The sequence below is a fragment of the Callorhinus ursinus genome, unplaced genomic scaffold (genome assembly GCF_003265705.2).
Source record: "Callorhinus ursinus isolate GAN/ISIS: 27379988/994484 unplaced genomic scaffold, GSC_fseal_2.0 scaffold1, whole genome shotgun sequence".
Lineage (NCBI taxonomy): Eukaryota > Metazoa > Chordata > Mammalia > Carnivora > Otariidae > Callorhinus > Callorhinus ursinus.
Genome location: NW_027397063.1, coordinates 129,097,638 through 129,116,621, shown reverse-complemented (window position 1 = coordinate 129,116,621; position 18,984 = coordinate 129,097,638). Strand labels below are relative to the sequence as shown.

Sequence of the window (18,984 nt, the reverse complement as noted above, 5' to 3'; positions counted from 1 at the left end):
ACAAAATAAGCCCTGCTAAAGGGATTCATCAAGATGTGATATGTGAACCCGGCACTACTTACATATAATACCCATACTACAATGTTAACCATAAAGATCACAAAGTACTTGAATCTAGTAAAACAGAAGTTAATTTTCTCTAGTTGGGGGTAGGGGAGGAGGAAACCCTCCCAAATCCTTTGAGAATCCACTAGAAAGAGAGACACCTCCTCCCCAAGAAAAATAATTACACAATGTTGAGTTCTGCCCTAAAGTGTAAAAATCTGGTAATACTAAATCATCTCCCCTGGATAAACACAATGAAATCTTCTAATTGGGCAGAGTAACACAAACATCTTTTCTTTCTTGAAATCAACCCCTCTTTTGCATCACCCTTTCTACCTTAGATCTGTAAAATCCAGGGGTTACTTGCTGGCCTTTCCCGACCTCACCGTGTTATTTCAGCACTCATAACCACTCTACCTCAAAACGCTTTCCACTTGCTGCTTTCAGACATTACTCTCTTGAGTTTCCTTCTCTCTCTCAGTCCCCTTTGCTGGCTTCTCCTTCAGACTATACAACCTCTAAACTAGAGGTTCAAGTCTGCATCCTGGACCCTCTTCTCACTACACCTTTCTTCTCTTGATGAGCTTGAGGGATGCCCCAGACAAGAGCCTCTATATAGTGGTGTCTCCCAAATGTATATGTATCTCAAGCTTATGAGTACAACTTGAGTCTAAAATATTCTTCTGAGCTCCATTTACCTATACCTAACTTCTATTTTCTACTTGACACCTTCATTTGGATGCCTCATTGGTATCCATCTAAAGCCTAACATGGGGCGCCTGGGCGGCTCAGTCGGTTAAGCATCTGCCTTTGGCTCAGGTCATGACCCCGGGGTTCTAGGACTGAGTCCCGCAGTGGGCTCCCTGCTCAGCAGGGAGTCTGCTTCTCCCTCTCCTTCTGCCTGCCACTCCCCCTGCTTGTGCTGTCAAATAAAATCTTTTAAAAAAATAAAAAATAGGGCGCCTGGGTGGCTCAGATGGTTAAGCGTCTGCCTTCGGCTCAGGTCATGATCCCAGGGTCCTGGGATCGAGTCCTGCATCGGGCTCCCTGCTAGGCGGGGAGCCTGCTTCTCCCTCTGCCTCTGTCTCTCTCTCTGACTCTCATGAATAAATAAATAAAATATTTAAAAAAAATAAAAAATAAAGCCTAACATATCCACAAAGGACTCATTTTCTATGCTGCCCTCAACCCAAAACACATACACACTGGAATAGTGGTCCTATTCCAGTCTTGTTCCTATCAGTAAAACATGGCCATCATCGTCTACCTAATTGCTAAGACCACAGAAACTTGGAGCCATTCTTGGTCCCTTTTCTTACCTCCCATATGCAATCCATCAACAGGTACAGGTGTTCTAACCCCATGTCCACTGCCACCATCTTAATCCTAACTGCCATCACCAGCTGCTTGGAACAGAGCAAACCCTCCTTTCTGGTTTCCCTTCTTCCACTCATGCCTTCCTCCCAGCTATCTTCCACATAGCAAGGAAGGTAGGAAAAGACTTTTAAATCGCTACTGAAATAATGTCACTTCCTTGCTTCAAAACATTGAATGGCTTTCCATTGTTCTTAGAATGAAATCCAAACTCTAGTTTACCTGATTCTGCATCACGTGGTACTACTCCCCACCTCAGGGCCTCCGTGTCTGTGCTTCCCTCATTCTGGGATGTTCTTGTATTTTTCACAAGGTTTTCTCCTTTCTTCTCATCTGTCAGGTCTTTGTCTAAATGTCTTTTTAAGCCTTCTCCAAGTAACTTCCTTACCCCAATTGCTCTCCATCACTGCACTGTTAATTTCTCTCTTACTAGCTGACACAACTTGTAGTTACCTAACCTTCTACCTGGTTACTGTCTATATTGCCTACTAGAATTCAAGTTCCAGGGAGGTTTGAAACTCAGTGTGGGGAGTTGAGGCTCGAGCTGCTGTGCACTCAAAAGAGGAACTGGGGCCAGGCACCTTTCTCCTTACCCCGGACTGGGCCCTGCCCCACCCGAGTCCTCCTGGGTGAGATGGGCTCAGCCAAGAGGACCCCAGTCACTCCAGCAGCCTCCACCACACAAGCTTGTGGCCCAAGTGATGGAACCCTGTTTACCTAGTGCCAGCATCCTGCACACTCCCATCCCAGTGGAGAGCTCTCCACAGCCAAACCTACCAGCAGGGGAGCAGCTGGGGGGTCCTCATCAGATCCAAGACTCAGACCCCTGCTCTTCTACCCTTGGCACTGCATGGACACCTGTGAAGACCAGCAGCAGAGAGGCCCCCAAGCCCACTGGTGAACAGCTGAGTGCAGTATGTGAGACCGAAGGCCCCAAATCGAATCTTCCCCCAGAGCCTGTTCTGCCCTTAGAGGCAACTTCATCTTCTGAATTGGACATGCCTCTGGATACCTAGTTTTCCCCTGAGAACCAGATGCCACCCTAGAGCCAGACTGAGCTCCCCTCCAAGCAGGTGTTCTCCAAGGAGGAAGCAGAACAGCCCTTAGAAACCCCTGTGACTAGCCAGGGCTTGGACAAGCCCTTAAGAAAGAACCTGAGACTCCCCAATCTTCAGGTTCTAAAGCACAATAGATGGATGGTAAATAAAAGGCAAGGTCCTATGGAGATCGCTCCTCATCATCCTGCAGGATGACAACTCCCCCAGAACTCTGACACCATGACAGGGTAAGTGGCCTTCTCCTCTGCGTGAAAATGCTAGGGAGCTAAAGGAAGCAGACCTTCTGGGAACTGGATGACTTCTGAAAACTGGAGGCCGAGTGTGGAAGCAGGGCCAGGACCAGGATGAGGAAAATCAGTACTTTCCAAACTTGGTAGAGAACTAGGCCGTGAGTGTCTCCAGTGCTGAGTTCACCAGGGTCCTTGTGATATAGTATCCTCTCAACCCCTTCTTTCCCTGGAAGACTAGATTTATTTGAGAGACAGAGAGAGAGAGCGCACGCGCATGCATCATGGGAGGAAGGGCAGAGGGAGAGGCAGAAGCAGACTCCCTGCTGAGCCCATCAAGGGACTCAATCCCAGGACCCTGAGATCATGACCGGAGCAGAAGTCAGACGCTTAACGACTAAGCCACCCAAGGGGTCCCTAAAACTTTTCTCTAAGTAAAAGCCTTCCAAGCTGTTCTATCCATTACTATTTGAAAATGTGCTTCTATGCCTTTTTCTACAGAACTTATCAGGATCCACCCCACAGCAATTTTCCATCTATTAATTAGATACAAACACTCAATGTCCTGGTATTACACATAATGACCATCATTTCAATGCTAGTAGACCCTACTGAGACTCTCCATTAATTATTAATATTTAAAATTTAATATTGCCATAACTCAGTACTAGAATCAAGTCAGATGTGACACCTGTGGCAAATGTGATGTTAAATGCTATTTAAGAGCTTGATAATACAGTCCCTTTATTTTGGCCTGGCCTTGCCCTTTGTCATATTCAGGCTCTTTAGAAAGCAGAGAGAATTCAGTTTTTGACTACTTTGTTAATTGACGTATTAGTGAACAGTATGCTGCCCCAGGTAACAAAACCCAGTGACAACTTTCAATTATGTTCTGCATATGAAAACTGTTGGCTTCCTGGATTTTCCTGACTGGGCTGAGACATTACCTTGGCCTTCCACAGGTTTATCACCTATGCAGTGCAGCATGGACTCTACAAAGCAATCCATAGTCACTTGCATATAAGGCTTCAAGATGACCATGAGCATACAGCAATTCCTAGATTACAATTTTTCAGCAAAGGGCTCTGATGAGCTTCTTAGCCTATAGAGTAGGAAGTTTCCCAGAGGATCAGAGGCATATTCTGACACCATTTACTAGGTCTTTTGTTTGACTTTACAGCATGGGTGTGTAAGAGAGGCTGAATAAGAATGGGCTTATTATGAAACCCTGTTTCACTCCACTGATGATGGGGAATGTGTCAGATGTCTCAGGCGGGTGCCACCATCTATAACATAACTATCTGGAATAGCTTTAGGATTTAGGGGAACATTGCTAGGAAGTCCAATTTACTTAGCACCCCTAAACCCACTCTCACTTGTTGGCAAACAGTAATCATATCAAGTCAAAACATGGTAATCAAAGGTACTGGTATTTTCTTTATACAATCTTCTCAATCTAGCCTAAAGCACTGATCCTGTCTTTTCTATCACACTGCAGTCCAGAGCTCCTCTGTGATTCCGAGAAGGTGAAAATTGCCAAAACTGCTTGGGTGCCAAGTCAGAAAGACTGCCAGCAACAGACAGCTGTAAAATGTGACAGCAATTTCCCCAGCTCTTTCCATTATTTTCTGAAAAGGGTAATGAAGACATTCCATTAAGCCATCAGACTCAAATTAGGTTTTTGTGTCTGTGTTTTAATGTAACAAATATGTACTGTTTATCTTCTCTTTCTTGGACAAGGTAGGAATGGCAAAGATGTAATCCCTGCTCTCAAGGAACTTAAAATCTACCCAGGAAGAACAAACCAAATAGCACTGCGGAAAGACGCTGCTTCTTTTTGTTCAATACAAGTAGCTGGAGGACGAAAAATGCTTCCAATCCTTTAGAAACTGTCACTCCATCATAAAGTTCCAGGCTTCCAGCCCTTATGACCTCAGTTCCATATTCTATCACCTTCGCTAAAATTGTGTTTTAAAACATTACAGTATCTCCCTCCCTCGCATTTTCACTTTTTTTTCTACTTGCTTCTTCCTCTCAGCCTACAGACCACACTCTTAATTCTATACTTTAAAGGCCAACAGAAAAATTTCCTTGACCTCCCATAAGGCTTGCAGCTCTCCTCCTACTCTGCTTCTTTTTTCTCCAGGTCCTCGTTATATCCCCCACCCCTCCTGTGTAGACATCCCTCAGAGTACAATTCTCAATTCACCTCTTCCCCTTGGCGATTAGGAGTACTTCAGCCATCATCCAAACTTTTAAATCTAATGTGTACCTCCCCCAAAGCCAGTTCCAGCCTCAGCATCCCTGCCAGCCCACCTCAGATTCAATGCATGTAACCTAAACACACAGATATGTCATGATGCCTGCAGCACACTTTCAAATGGTCCTGGCAAAGTACAGAGATAAGAGAAAAGGCAATCCATAATCACTTGCATATGTTTCAAGAAAAAAGTCATGAGCAGGGGGGCAGGGGGCCGGCACCTGGGTGGCTCAGTCGTTAAGCATCTGCCTTCGGCTCAGGTCATGATCCCAGGGTCCTGGGATTGAGTCCCGCATCGGGCTCTCTGCTCCGCGGGAAGTCTGCTTCTCCCTCTCCCAATCCCCCTGCTTGTGTTTCCTCTCTCGCTATCAAGTAAATAAATAAAATCTTAAAAAAAAAAAGAAAAAAGTCATGAGCATACAGCAATTCCTTGAATATATATTATATAGGGTGAAGTTTTAACAGCTGAGAGAATGATGTGTGTCATTTCAACTTTTCCATAGCTTTGAAATTCTTCAAACTAAAAAAATTGGGGGAAAAACCATGTAGGATCAGAATCAAGGAGAAAAGTCATGGTCTCTGCCTTTTAAGGAGTTTATAAGCCATTTGTCTAAACAAATCTAAAATTAGATTAGGTAGATGTGGAGAGTTCAAAGACTGATTAACAATAAACTTAAACTGCAAATATTGGGGTACCTGGGTGGCTCAGTTGGTTAAGCGTCTGACTTTGGCTCAAGTCATCATCTCAGGGTCCTGGGATCAAGTCCCGGCATCAGGCTCCTTGCTCAGCAGGAAGTCTACTTCTCCTTCTCCCTCTGTAACCCCTCTCAGGCACATGTGCTCTCTCATTCCCTCCCCCTCCTCGGTCTCCCTCAAAAAAACAAAACAAAAACAAAAAAAAACTACAAAATATTTACTGAGAGCCTACTACGTGGCAGCAATACATTAAGCACTGTATTTTTTTTTTTTTTAAAGATTTTATTTATGTGAGAGAGAGAGTGAGAGATAGAGAGCAGGAAAGGGAAGAGGGTCAGAAGGAGAAGCAGACTCCCTGCTAAGCAGGGAGTCCGATGCAGGACTCGATCCTGGGACTCCAGGATCATGACCTGAGCCGAAGGCAGTCGCTTAACCAACTGAGCCACCCAGGCGCCCACATTAAGCACTGTATATGGTCAACAAAACAAACCTTGGAAAGAGATCTATCTAACCCCTCTGCTCCCTCAAACAAGTTCTTCTTCCAGCCTTACTGATGTCTGTTAATGGCACCACCATCTTCCCCAATACCCAAAGAACCTCTGAGTCCTTTCAAGTCCTACATCTCTAAATCAGTGGCCAAGTTCTCTAGATTCCACTGCTTTCCACCTCTCTCCTCTCCACTTTGATGGATGCCACCTGTCCCCAGGCCCACCTGGCCTCCCGCCTGGACTGCTGCAGCTCTCTCCAACTCTCCTGCTTCCCACCCAACTCCGCTCAACCCTTGCTTTGTCTCTATCCAGATACTCAGTTCTAACTGAATCAGACTTCAGCTCAAAAGGGTTTCAATGATTCTCCAACAACTATATAATGAAATTCAAAGCCTCAGCCTGACACTGAAGAACACAACCTTTATCTCTTACTGCTATTCTCCCACTCAGGCCATAGGTTTATTCACTCTTACCTAAAAGTGTCCTCCCGACCTTTCCTGTGCTACAGAAACGTCTCTTACTCTTCCCACTCCACTTCTCATTTCCTCCAGGAAGCTTTCCCAGATATCTAAGTGCTCCAGACACCACTCCTCACACCCAGGTCAAAGCAATCTCTCACTGCTTCTGAACCTTCATAACATGTAATGTGCATTTATTACTTTCCAAATAATATTCATGTTTCCAAGGACTATTCAAGATCTGTACATGCATTTCTCACCACCCTTACAAGACAATGAACTCCTTCAAGGCAGTCAGTTTTCATGTGTTAACAGGGACTCAAGGTTTGTGACAAGAATTTAATATTAGTATCCTTTACAAAGTCCATAAGAACTGTGAAATGTGGCCTTGTAAGCTATAAGAATCTTTCCTCAAAATACTGTTAACATTTAAACAATGGGAGGGGGCGACTGGGTGGCTTAGTCAGTTAAGCCTCTGCTTTGGGCTCAGGTCATGGTCTCTGGGTCTTGGTTTCTGGGTCTTGGGATGGAGCCCTTAATAGGCTCCCAGCTCATCAGGGAGCCTGCTTCTCCCTCCCCCTTTGCCCCTCCCCCACTCGTATGCTTGAGAGCTCTCTCAGATTAAAAAAAATCTTAAAAAAAAATGGTATAGGGGGGTTTCCTAACTTTTTTAATGGTAAAATATGTAAAATTTGCCATTTTTACCATTTTTAAGTGTAAAATTCAACATCATCACAATGTTGTACAACCATCACCACTATCTCCAAAATTTTAATCACTCCAAACAGAAACTCTTGTACCCATTAAGAAATAACCCCCTCATTCTCCCCTCCCCCAGCCCTGAAAACCTCTAATCCTCTGTCTCTATGAATTTACCTATTCTAGGTATTTCATGCAACTGGAATCACAATATTTGTCCTTCTGCATCTGGCTTATTTTACTTAGTATAACATTTTCTTTTTTTTTTTTTTAAGATTTTATTTATTTATTTGTCAGAGAGAGAGAGCACAAGCAGGGGGAGTGGCAGGCAGAGGGAGAAAGCAGGCTTCCCGCCAAGCAGGGAGCCACACATGGGACTCAATCCCAGGACCCTGGGATCATGACCTGAGCCAAAGGCAGACGCTTAACCGACTGAGCCACTGAGGTGTCCCTAACATTTTCAAGATTCACTCATATTGTAGCATGTATCAGAACTTCATTCCCTTTCATGGCTAAATAATATTCCATTATAAATATCACATTCTGTTTATTCACTCATCTGTTGATGGATACTTGGGTTGTTTCCTCTTTGGGGTTATTATGAACAACTATGAACACTGACAAGATCTGTTCGACTCCCTGTTTTCAATCCTTTTGGGTATATACCTAGGAGTGTAACTGCTGGGTCATATGGTAATTCTGTTTAGCTTTCTGAGGGACAATAGCAGTACAGTTTCACAATCCAGACACATGGTCTTTTGGTAAACAAAACAGTCACAAGAGTCCCTACTCATTTAGTAAGCAATTCATTTCTGGATAGATTTCCTTCCTTCCTATCCATTCAAGCCCTAGGTGATGATCTAATTTCCAGGAACCTGACCCTTGTTTGGGGGCTACTTTGTGCTGACACTCCAAGTCTCCCGATTCTCGCTGTTTTTCAACACTGCCTCTACCCACATAAAGGCAACCACACTGCACTGGTAACATTCCAAATAAAAATTATTATGAAACTCAACAGTGTTTTAGATCCTGAAGTCACATTTTTATCTTTAATGCATTTAGTAACATCAGATGGATGAAAAACACATTAAAAGGGTTCTTTTCAGGTAAGATACAGGATTTTGTAAGGGACTTCTGCTGAACGCATTTCTTATACCCAAACAACCATTCAAAGCAAGCTAAACTTGGACAAAATGTATAGGCCTTTACTATTGCAAGGAAAGGACCTCTTTTCCTTTCAAGGTTAGCGGCCTGGGACTTCTAAATTGACATCTCATTATTATTGCCATCAATTCCAGATTTTATAAAACCAGAACAATACAACGATGTACATTCACAGAAACTATCTTGAAGGATACACACAAAGTGCAAGTTAGCTCCATATTAGGAGCATCTCTGTGCAAAAGAGCAGGATCAGAAGAGATCATGAGGGGGATTTTTCGCTTTTTACAGCACAACTTCTACATCTCAACTTTTCAAAAACACTCAGATTATTGTATAATGGCTTAAAACTGTATTTAAAATACAAGCAATAAGAGGCAATGTTAGCTGAAAAAAATATGAGCTATTAAAAGGCGCTAAATGGACAAATCTAATAATATCAACATCTAACACATACAGAAAACTCTAATCTCATTTGAATTTTACAATACTGTGAGTTAGGCAAATCAGATAGTCGGCCCTTTTAGTAAATGAGAAAAAGGTTAAAAAATTTTAACTTCTTCAACAAATGCATTACATTCTTAAAATGTTCTTCACTTTGGCCTTTAAATTATCTTTAAAAGAGGTAAGATTTAGCTGGGGCGCCTGGGTAGCTCAGTCGGTTGAGCATCCAACTCTTGGTAGTGTTTTGGCTCAGGTCATGATCCTGGGGTGGTAGGATCGAGCCCCATGTCCAGCTCTGAACTCAGCAGGGAGTCTGTTTGAAATTCTCTCCCTCCCTGCCCCCCCTACGCTGCTCACGCTTGCGCACATGCTCGCTCTTTCTCAAAATAAATCTTAAAAAAAAAAAAAGGTAAGATTTAGCTGTAAAGCTTTATGACCAACTGTATCTGATTACATAGTTTTTACAGAAAAATAAAACGCACTTACTTAGTGGGCTTTACACATTTAAGAAACACAAAAATAATCATTAAATATAATAAAGTCATATAAAACAAGAATTTTTATTATTCTCCACCGTGCTTGAAATGTTTAATGACTTCTCAAAGACATTTTATCCTAAAATAGTAACTCTAAAAAAATCTGAACTTTTAGATTTCAAGTTGCTATATGAATAGTTTACTCAAAATACTAGTAATCCCTTAGGTAAATTCTGAAGTCAAAGAACTTGGGAAAATGTCATTTGTTACATACAGACATACTGTCTATAGACACTTATGTCTACAGATTATAGAGCTGTAACTAGTCAATTTAGCAAAGCTTGAGCCCTAGGCTATAAATAACAGGTGCAAAACTGACTCTAGTGGCACAGAGTTCATCAGCTAACTAAAAGGCATAATTTTATTTAAGTCAAACTTTAAAAAACTTAAATAAATAAAAAGCGTAATTTTACAATCCAGGATAGGGCATGCTTTAGGAAATCATTACAGTAGTTATGACAGTATTTTTTTTCCTAAACAAATAGCCAAAATGGAAGGAAAAAGTCCAACCAAATGCACAGTACATGAGTTGGGAGACTATTATTTCATCTGCATATATACATAAAACCAAATAGTTAAGATACCAAAGAATTTGATTTATGTGGCAATATAGAAAAATTTTAAAATAATTCACTTAAAAAACTTCTGACCTGGTCACTGAATATAATCTGCACTCTATTCTTAAAAAACAAAACAAAACAACAAAAAAAAACCCGAACCTACTCAACACAATATTCAACACTGACGATTTAACTTTATGTGCTCACACATTATAACATATTTAGCAACTGCATTTCACACAAGTTTAAGTTCAGTAACTTTGAAGTTTGCCAAGTAAAGTGCAAAAATTACTGGAATGCAAGCAGTGCACCTTCAAGAGAAGCAATTCTTCTACTGATCTGCAATAATCAACTGTGTATTGAGGTTACTTTGTGCCAACTGCTATATTTTATTTTATTTTATTTTTTAAAGATTTTATTTATTTATTTGACAGAGAGAGAGACAGCGAGAGGAGGAACACAAGCAGGGGGAGTGGGAGAGGGAGAAGCAGGCTTCCTGCAGAGCAGGGAGCCCGATGTGGGACTCGATCCCAGGACCCTGGGATCATGACCTGAACCGAAGGCAGACGCTTAATGACTGAGCCACCCAGGCGCCAACTGCTATATTTTAATATAGTAACACGTTTAAATTTAAAACCACGGGCTGAATACTGATTGAAAAAAGGCAGTCTTATAAAGGATTAATACATAAGATATGTTCATTCAAAGTCAATTGTTTAACTCATTCAAAATAGAATCTATAGTTGATGAAATTACAATTTCAGAAGGACCAAACTATGGAGCTCTCATGCTGAGTAACATCAGAAAAATTTACTAAAAATAAACATGCACGCATTCAATATGTCATTTAATCCATACATTTTTAACTTCAAAAAGTATCCCCAAATTATCCTCTTCCATCTCAAATAATGTACATTAAAATATTTAATAATTCAATCCCATAAGGTACCAACACAAAAACACAAAACCAAATTTAAGATAGCTGAATACTGGCACTACTATAGGACACTTAGTAATACTAGTAAGCCAACACAAAGTAGAAACTGTAATTCATATTACCTAAGCAGCCATACTGAAAAATGTTTTCAGAAAATAAAGCAGTCTTTTTTTTTTAAGATTTTATTTATTTTTATTTGAGAAAGAGAGATGGAGAGCATGAGTAGGTGGGAGGGGCAGCAGCAGAGGGAGAAGGAGACCCCCCCGCTGAGCAGGGGGCCTGCCATGGGGCTCCATCCCAGGACCCTGGGATCATGACCCCTGAGCCAAAGGCAGAGGCAGGCACCCAGGTGCCCCAAAGCAGTGTTTATTCTTAAAACTCACCATAATATACATTCTCTTGCAAATTAAAGATGCCTAGCGTTTTCTCTGAAATTTAAGAAATTTTTTTTCAAAACGTTTAGGTACATCACAGTTTGTCTCCCCACAACCAACCACTCAAAAGCCATCCAGTTTGGTGCTTCACCCAAGCCGCGAAACATTCGCAGGTTTCACCTTGGGGGGTAATGAGGAGGGTTTTCCAAGGATAAAAGTTCTACATGTTCAGCAGCACAAATCTCTCACATATGAACGCAGCTCAAATGGTATGAAACAAGTGTACTTTTCCTATTTTTTAAGTTATTAATCCCATAAAAACCTTGAAGGTGTTTACAATTTTAAAGCTGATTGCACATATTTGCAAGAAAACCATTAGGTTTTGATATTGATAGAAGTTTTGAAACATGCTTTAAAAACTTTATAATTTCATCAACTAAAATCTGAACTCACAAGAGGCACATTGGAAGAGACACGATACCAAACAGGAGCAATAACTACACAGCACGCATCTACCATGGGGAATGCCCAAGGATTCAACACAACCAACCAGGGGAAGCTATAAGCTCCTATCTGAACAATGATTCCACTAAAATAAAAAAGTAAAATGTCACAGCCCTAGCCCTTGCCTATCTCTCCACTTTCTCAATAGTATGAAAAGATTCTTAAAAGCCATGAGAGAAATCCTTAAGAATAATTAAGTGGTTCAGTTACAAACAATAATTTAAGAGCATTTCAAACTCACAACGACTTTTCCTTACAAAACAGGACAAATTTTACGAAAGAACATCCCACACCTGACCAACGGTAAGAATGTATGTAACCAAAATGGCAATATTAAAGTTTCCATTTAACCCATTAACCACACCTTAGAAATTTCAGTGTTAATAAATATTTCATTTAGTTTTTCAACTTGAATATTTCCACATGCTTCTTTTAAATTCTATGCACGGCCACTGAATATTTTCTTCGTAACTTCTTCTATCTCTAAGTTTAGAACACTTCTGAAATGTCACATCCCATTCCAATACTAAACCTGAGAACTGAGAATTAGGTTAAATGTACCTAATTTTTAAATTATGGGAGTAATAGATTTGAATTAATCTCCCTTAAATAAACGGCTCTATTACAACATATTAAGTCCTTCCTCACTTCACTGTTGACTTAATAAAATCCAAGTGTTCCACCTTGCCTCAACAGTAGCAAAACAGTTATTCTAAATAAAGTGATTGGCAAACACTCCAAAAAGCTGGAATCAAATTGCTTTGAAACTGAAACACACATGTATGCCGTATGAAGCAATTTTGAGGAAATAAAAAAAAGCACACCCCCATGGAAGAGCTTAAATCTATAAAATTTAAAAAACAAAACCTTTTTATCAAAGCCACAAATTATTTCCTGAACTGATCTGCCAAAGTCCAACACAAAATTTATATATACAATGAAGTTTGAGAACCTGCTGTGATTTAACTCTATGCTCTATTAGCTTAACCGAGAGCTTGAATAACAGATTAAGACGGCAAAGCCATTTTCTAAACCAAAATGTATCTGAGTATCTAAAAAGGTTTTACATCATCCCTAATGATATATCCAAGATCCACGATTAGGCCAAGTGTACACCTTTAAATTCATTTCAGTTCTGTTTGATATATGTGAAAGGGTCCACGCCAGATAAATTCATTACTTCTCTTCAGCACAGCACTGAAATTGTCAAGAGGCTCATCAAAACATTACTCCCAGGTTAATCAATTTCAGTTGTTACTTCATGTTAGCACCAAAATAAGCATTCACGAAAGAAAAGAAGAAATTTTTAATAAAAAGAAAACCCCCAAGATAAAGATCAGAAAAATTTTAAAAAGAAAAAATTGTGAAAGGAAGCTCACCTGCAGTTAGGTGGAGGGTCTAAAGTGATGTCTGCCAGTTCCTTCTGAATCCTGGAATCAGGGAAGTGAGAGAGAAACACAAGAAACATGAAGGCGTTGGTAGCCTCCCACCGGTAATGCATAGGTCTGGCAGATAAACCTAACTGCCTGCCATGATAACTGGGTTCTACTGAGGGAGAAGGCAACTACACATCAAAAGCTTCAGGTCCGTAGTTAGAAAAAAACTTTTTTTCCCACAGGCAGTGAGCTGGCGGTGCGGGGTCTCCTGTTATTATCTAAAATGTTTCGGTTCCAGTCTTGCCTCGCACACTAAGGTAGTTCTATTTCTCGGGGTTTTCCATTTAGGAAATAAGTGTAAAGCTTCTGGCTTGCGGACTCGTTTCCTAAGTTGCATTAGAATGTGCCGGGACACAGTCACTTCTGCGCTGCACGTATTCTCCCCTGGACGGAGAAACCCAAGTCGCCGCGCGGGTGGGAAGGGCGCGCCCCCCTAGTCTCCGCCCGGGTCACCCCTGGCACCTCGGATGCCCTCCGGGCCGCCTCGACAGAGCGCCCCCCCCCCACGCCGCCCCGCGTCCTCAGTGACGAAGCCAACATGGCCGCTCCCCGCGAGGCCCCTCGGGCCCTAACTGACCTGCCCGGCGTCGCGGGGTGCCGGCGCGGCGCAGGCCGCAAGGCCGACCGGTCCGCTCGGCCGCCCGGGCTCCCCGCCCCCAGCCCGCGCGCACCCGACGACTCGAGCGGCGCACGCCAGCCCCGCGGGTGAAGTTGCCGGCCAGGGGTGGGGAGAGCCCGCGCCGGGACGCTCGGCGACTCCCCCGCTCGCCTCCACCGCGCCCCGGGACCTCCAGCCCCCACGCCGCGCGCGGAGCCCTGGGCGCCAACACCCCCGCCCGCCCCTCCAGCGAGGCCGGACACCAGCAGGCGGCCCGCACAGGTGCACCCAGCCTCCGTCCCTCACAGCGCTCGGACTCTCGGCCCCCCTTTCCGGGCCTGCTTTTTCCTGGATATCCTCTAAATTCCCTGGGGTCTGCCCCCTTCCTTCTCCATCCCACCAGGCACACAGAGCCCGGGACACCCCCCACTCCGCCCGGTTGTCTATCTCCGCACCAACCCACGACTTCACAAAGAGCCCCATCCCCCACTCCTAGGCCGACGCCACCAGGCAGTTCACACCAAGCCCTGGCCTTTGTCTTCTGCTTACCTAGGCGCTTAGAGCATCAATTAATAAGACAAAGTTTGAGGCCTTTAAGCCTCTTCCATCTACTAAATGGTGTCTTCTATTTTTATAACCTTTCTTGCTCCTATCACATAAAACCCTAAAGGGCTATGTTACAACTTAAAAATTCTCACGGAGGTAGTACGGGAGTAAAAACTAAACACCCACATTCTAAAGGCAATCAGAATCACAATGGATGCTTTTCTCTCTCCAAAGGTTCTCTGAGGGTGGGAAGACAGGCTGGGTAGATGCAATGGGGAGTAGGTTTTAGAAGGCATTGTTTTTTCCATGTGTAAGTAGAGAGAAATTAAGGGTGGTTATTGGGCAAGTTCTTTAAACCTTCCTATTGGAGGACACTTCCTGTCCCCTACAAATCTGGTCAGCTTTAGAAAGGGGTTCGCTCACAGTTTTTAAGACCTCTACTTAACTGTGTCCTGCTAAATCGTTTTGCTACCAAGAAGCGTTTCAGTTCTGAGACATTCCCAAACACCGGTGCTGTTTGACTCATTGTATGTTAGACTAAAAGTCTGGAATCCTGGTTTCCTGATTATCTGTATGTTAGAATGACTGTACCTTAAGACCTATGTACATAGGCAAAAATATCCTCCACCTAAGCCCAACTTGTATAAAAATACATATAGACTTCATTTCTGCCAATCCAACCTCTACGATATGTACTGAAAAGGTAGTTACTTCTTTAATACCTAAAAAGTATAATACCAGTTTTAACCACTTCATCTCGACAATGAACATTTGCACCATTTCCATAATACTGACAAAAGATTTGTAAAAGTAACTCATACATGTTTCACAGAGTAATTCTTGTCCAAACCACTCTCAATGGGGGCTTTTCCTCTATCCATGGACTAGAAACGAGACCACTTTCCAATATGTAGTTAAGTAACTTTATGTCTACCAATTCAGGCTTCTTTTTTATTCTATCTCCTGGTATATGTGCCCCTTCCAAGTCTACGAGCACCAGTCAGCTTCCAAGTCAATGTATTTCAGAGAGCAGCTTTAATAGGGTCCCACTAACATTAATTTCCCCCTTATTCTCTCCTGGACGCTGCCCCTCTCCTTCACTATTAACCTGAGCTATGCTTTAAGACTAACAGCCACTCTTTCAACAAGAGCTAAAACTGATGTTAACTTCATACGTAAAATTACCCTTTGTAGCTTCCCACCTTTCATTTTTTGTACACCTACTTTTTCCCAGGAATTTCCAAGTATGTTTTTAAACTTCCTTACCATAAATGGACAAATAGTGTCTAATGAAAAATCCCCTCAGTAATTGCTGGCATAAAGGAGACTATTTTATATTTGACACCTGTGCTTTTACCCTCAAGTATATTCATGTGCACCAGTGATATCCTGGTGCACGAAGAATACTAATAACCTAAAGCAAATATCCTGCCTTACTCAGGTCAGGCCAAAAGCTGTTCCAGCATGGATCAGGGAGCACAGGTACTGCAGGTTGGGGTGGGGAGGAGTAGGGAGTTGTAGAGATTAAGGAAAGCCCCATTCAATGTGGGAAGGGGAGATGCCAGGTTCTAAAAAAACGAGCACAGGACTAATCAATGAGGGCCAGTTTGGATTCCCAGGAAGCTGAGATGCCATCAAACCACCCCTCCAAAAATAAGAACAATCTTGCTAAGGCATCTTGCCATTTAACTCTAAACCTCTACAGTATTTAAAATAAGCTAACGTCACTCTCATCCCCCCCATGGTTAGGTCACCAAAGCACTTTACCAACTTTTCAAATTTCTGGGAGAATGACAGAACAAACTTTCACTCTGAGTTCCAGGCTCACTACTCAGTGGAGACTAAAGACTCACATTCCATTTTATTTTACGTTTCTTTAAAAAAAAGATACCCCTATTTAACCCACCATTTGTATTCCTTACTATCTTTCTGGTTTGCCACTTTAAAGTTTAATGACTGTCCACCTGAGAGCAGCAGGATTTACGAAAGGGCAGGGGGGTTCCCAGGAATCTGCTATAGATTTTAAGGGTCATGGAGATCAAAGAATATTACTGAAGGATGCTCAAGGTAAAAAAGTAGTTTCTTCCAGAGACATAAGAGGAAAACAGTAAAGAAAAAGAGCCACTGTTTGAATTCAGCTTGGAAAAATAATAAAAAATTTTTACAGCATATGAGGATGTATCATGAAAAAAATGAGTCTCCCTGGAATTTGGCAAAATTGAAGCTTTTAAAGAGAAAAAAAAGAATCCCCCAAATAACCTAGAATACCCATTTTACATTATCAATTCATTTGCCTCAACTCTCCAAATCAGAAGAATCTAAGTTCCATCTGAAAACATGTTTTCACTTATTAAATTTTTTACCCCACTAATAGAAGACTTATTCCTTACGCAGTTTGTGGAGAAAGTTCCACTCAAAAAAAGATCATAGTGCAACAGGTGAGGAGGAAGCAAGATGGTAATAGGATTCATTTTGATAGTTGTCTGGGCAGGTATTAGTAATTAAGTGGGATGACAGCCTTGAGAAGGGTCACAAGCTAGTGATTAATAGGACAAGTAATTTGAAATCAGATTTGGGGGTCACTAATAAAAGTAATGAGGATTCTTACAAACTTCACCAAGAAATGAGAGGCAAGCCACAACAGCTGCACGTGGACGATTAAAAGGAAAAAAAAACAGAAGCAAGAGACTAAAATAATTAAAGCTTCCAAGGCCCTTTTTTCATTTTTAACAACACGCAAACCATGAGGAGCATTCAAGCTACCCCTCATTGGGAGGCAGACGAAATGCAACAAGAGGTAGTTCGGAAAATAGGAAGCCTAGGGGGTTGGGGGTGGAGTACGGTACCTCTTGGCGCTGGTAGAGAGGAGTTTGGAGTTTTTGCTCATGCTGACTTTACTCTCCTTCTTCTTGGGGGTGTTTGTTTCTTTCTCGGTTTGCTGGTTGGAGGACGAAGATGAGGAGGAGCTGGTGCTGGCCCTCGAATCGTCATCCGACATAGCGAACCCCCCACCCCACCCCGCAAACAGCCCCTGCAGGGGGAGGGAAACAAAACAGAAACACACAGACCATGCAGTCAGTGTAAATAAGGAACTCGGGTGCTGTCAGGAGGGCTTTGGCCAGGGGTGCACCCGGTCGCCCACCGCCCTCCACTCGCTTTTCAAAGTCTTCAGGCCCATTAAGGCTTTAGTAAATCCGACGCGGCTTGCTTATTTTTGGCCCCAAGTGGGGTACGCGGTGGGAAAACGATCGGGATCACAGCGAGCGCCCCCCCTGCGCCCCCCGGGGCTCCCCTCGGGGCAGGGAGAGGAGAAGCCGAGCCGGCGGGGGCGGGGAGCGCCTCGGCTGGGCAAAGAGGGAAGGTCCCGGCTGTGTGCCGGCCTCGGGGCTGTTTCAGTCGGCTTTCCGGGGGTCGCGGGGGGCCAGTGGCCAGGGCGAGACAGCGGGGACCAGGAGTGGAGTTTGGCGAGGTCGGGAGAGAGGAGGGGAGAGGAGGAGTAAGAGAGGAAGCCGAAACAGGGGGACGGAGGCGGGGAGCGGGTGCCCGGGTGGGGGAAGGGAGAGGCCGGCGGGGGGGGGGAGGGGGCGACGAGGCCCGAGGCCCCCCCGCAGCGCCGCGCCCCGACGCCTCTCCCCGCAGGCCTGTGGTCGGCCGCCCGGCTCAGGGCTGCGCGGCTGGGGCGGGGGTCCCGAGCACACGCCCGACTGCCACCCCTAGTGGGGGTGGGGCGAGGGTGCGGGTGGGGGGGGCTCGGCCTCCACAGCGGAGGAATAACAATGAGCCCTTCCGCCCAGGAGGGGTTAATCCCCGCGGGCCCCCGCCCCGGGGGGAAACGGGGCTCCCCCGCCTCCCCCTCCCCCGCTCCCGGCCCCCTCAGCTGCCAGTGTGGGGCTCCCGGGGCAGCGCTGACAGTTCAAGCCACAATGCCCCCCCACTCCCGACGCGGGCGGCCCCCGCACCCCACGCGGCCCGGGGTCCCTACCCATCCCCCGCGGGCGGGCCCCGGACCCCTGGGGCCCCTCAGCCCCTCTCCGCGCCCCCCCCCCAGCCCCGTGCCGGGCGGTCCGGGAGGCGCGGGTCGGGGGAGGCGGCGAGGGGTGTCCCCGAGGCCAGGCGACGCGGCCGGGGGGCGGCGGGCGGCGGGGGGGATCCCCGTACCTCTCTTTGTGTCTGGCTCCTCCGTGCCGCCGCGGCGGCTGCTGCTGCGGCTGCGGCTGGGCCTGGCCACTCGTGTCTCTCTCTCGCTGGGAGAGAAGCGGAAGTGCAGCAACAGCAACTATTAAACAGGCAATGGCTTCCCCCAGCCACACACGCTCGCACACACACTCCTCCTCCTCCTCCTCTTCGCCCTTACCCCTCCCCCACCCGGCCCGGTCCCACCCACCCGCGCTCCCCTCCCCCTGCACACCTCCGGGGGGGGCGCGAGGAGGACACAGGGGACCCCGGGAAGCCCTGCCCCCTTCCCACCCACTCCCCCACCCCAGCGCCGCCGCGGGACGCCAGGGAAGGGGGCGAGGGGTGAGAATTTTCTCTCAAGTGGTTTGGGGACCTGGATCCTGGGCTGGAGAGGGGAAGCCGTTCCG

The 18,984-nt window shown here is 44.8% G+C and overlaps 1 protein-coding gene and 1 pseudogene across 2 annotated transcripts in view; one reads left to right on the top strand and one right to left on the bottom strand.

Moving 5' to 3' along the window:
• UBE2E1 (ubiquitin conjugating enzyme E2 E1) overlaps positions 1-18,749 on the bottom strand; it is a 79,490-nt gene extending 60,741 nt beyond the window's left edge. Inside the window, exons 1-3 of one of the 2 annotated variants that reach the window (XM_025882975.2) lie at positions 18,560-18,748; positions 17,248-17,432; positions 13,201-13,251 (exon numbers count right to left, since the gene is read on the bottom strand). In XM_025882975.2, coding sequence (XP_025738760.1) covers positions 13,201-13,251; positions 17,248-17,399 — 203 coding nt within the window. In that variant the 5' untranslated portion in view covers positions 17,400-17,432; positions 18,560-18,748. Of the gene's footprint in view, positions 1-13,200; positions 13,252-17,247; positions 17,433-18,559 lie in introns of both variants that reach the window. The other variant, XM_025882985.2, reaches the window with a different exon arrangement.
• LOC112832336 (cell division cycle-associated protein 3 pseudogene) lies at positions 2,054-2,862 on the top strand (annotated as a pseudogene).
• Positions 18,750-18,984: the final 235 nt, after the last annotated feature.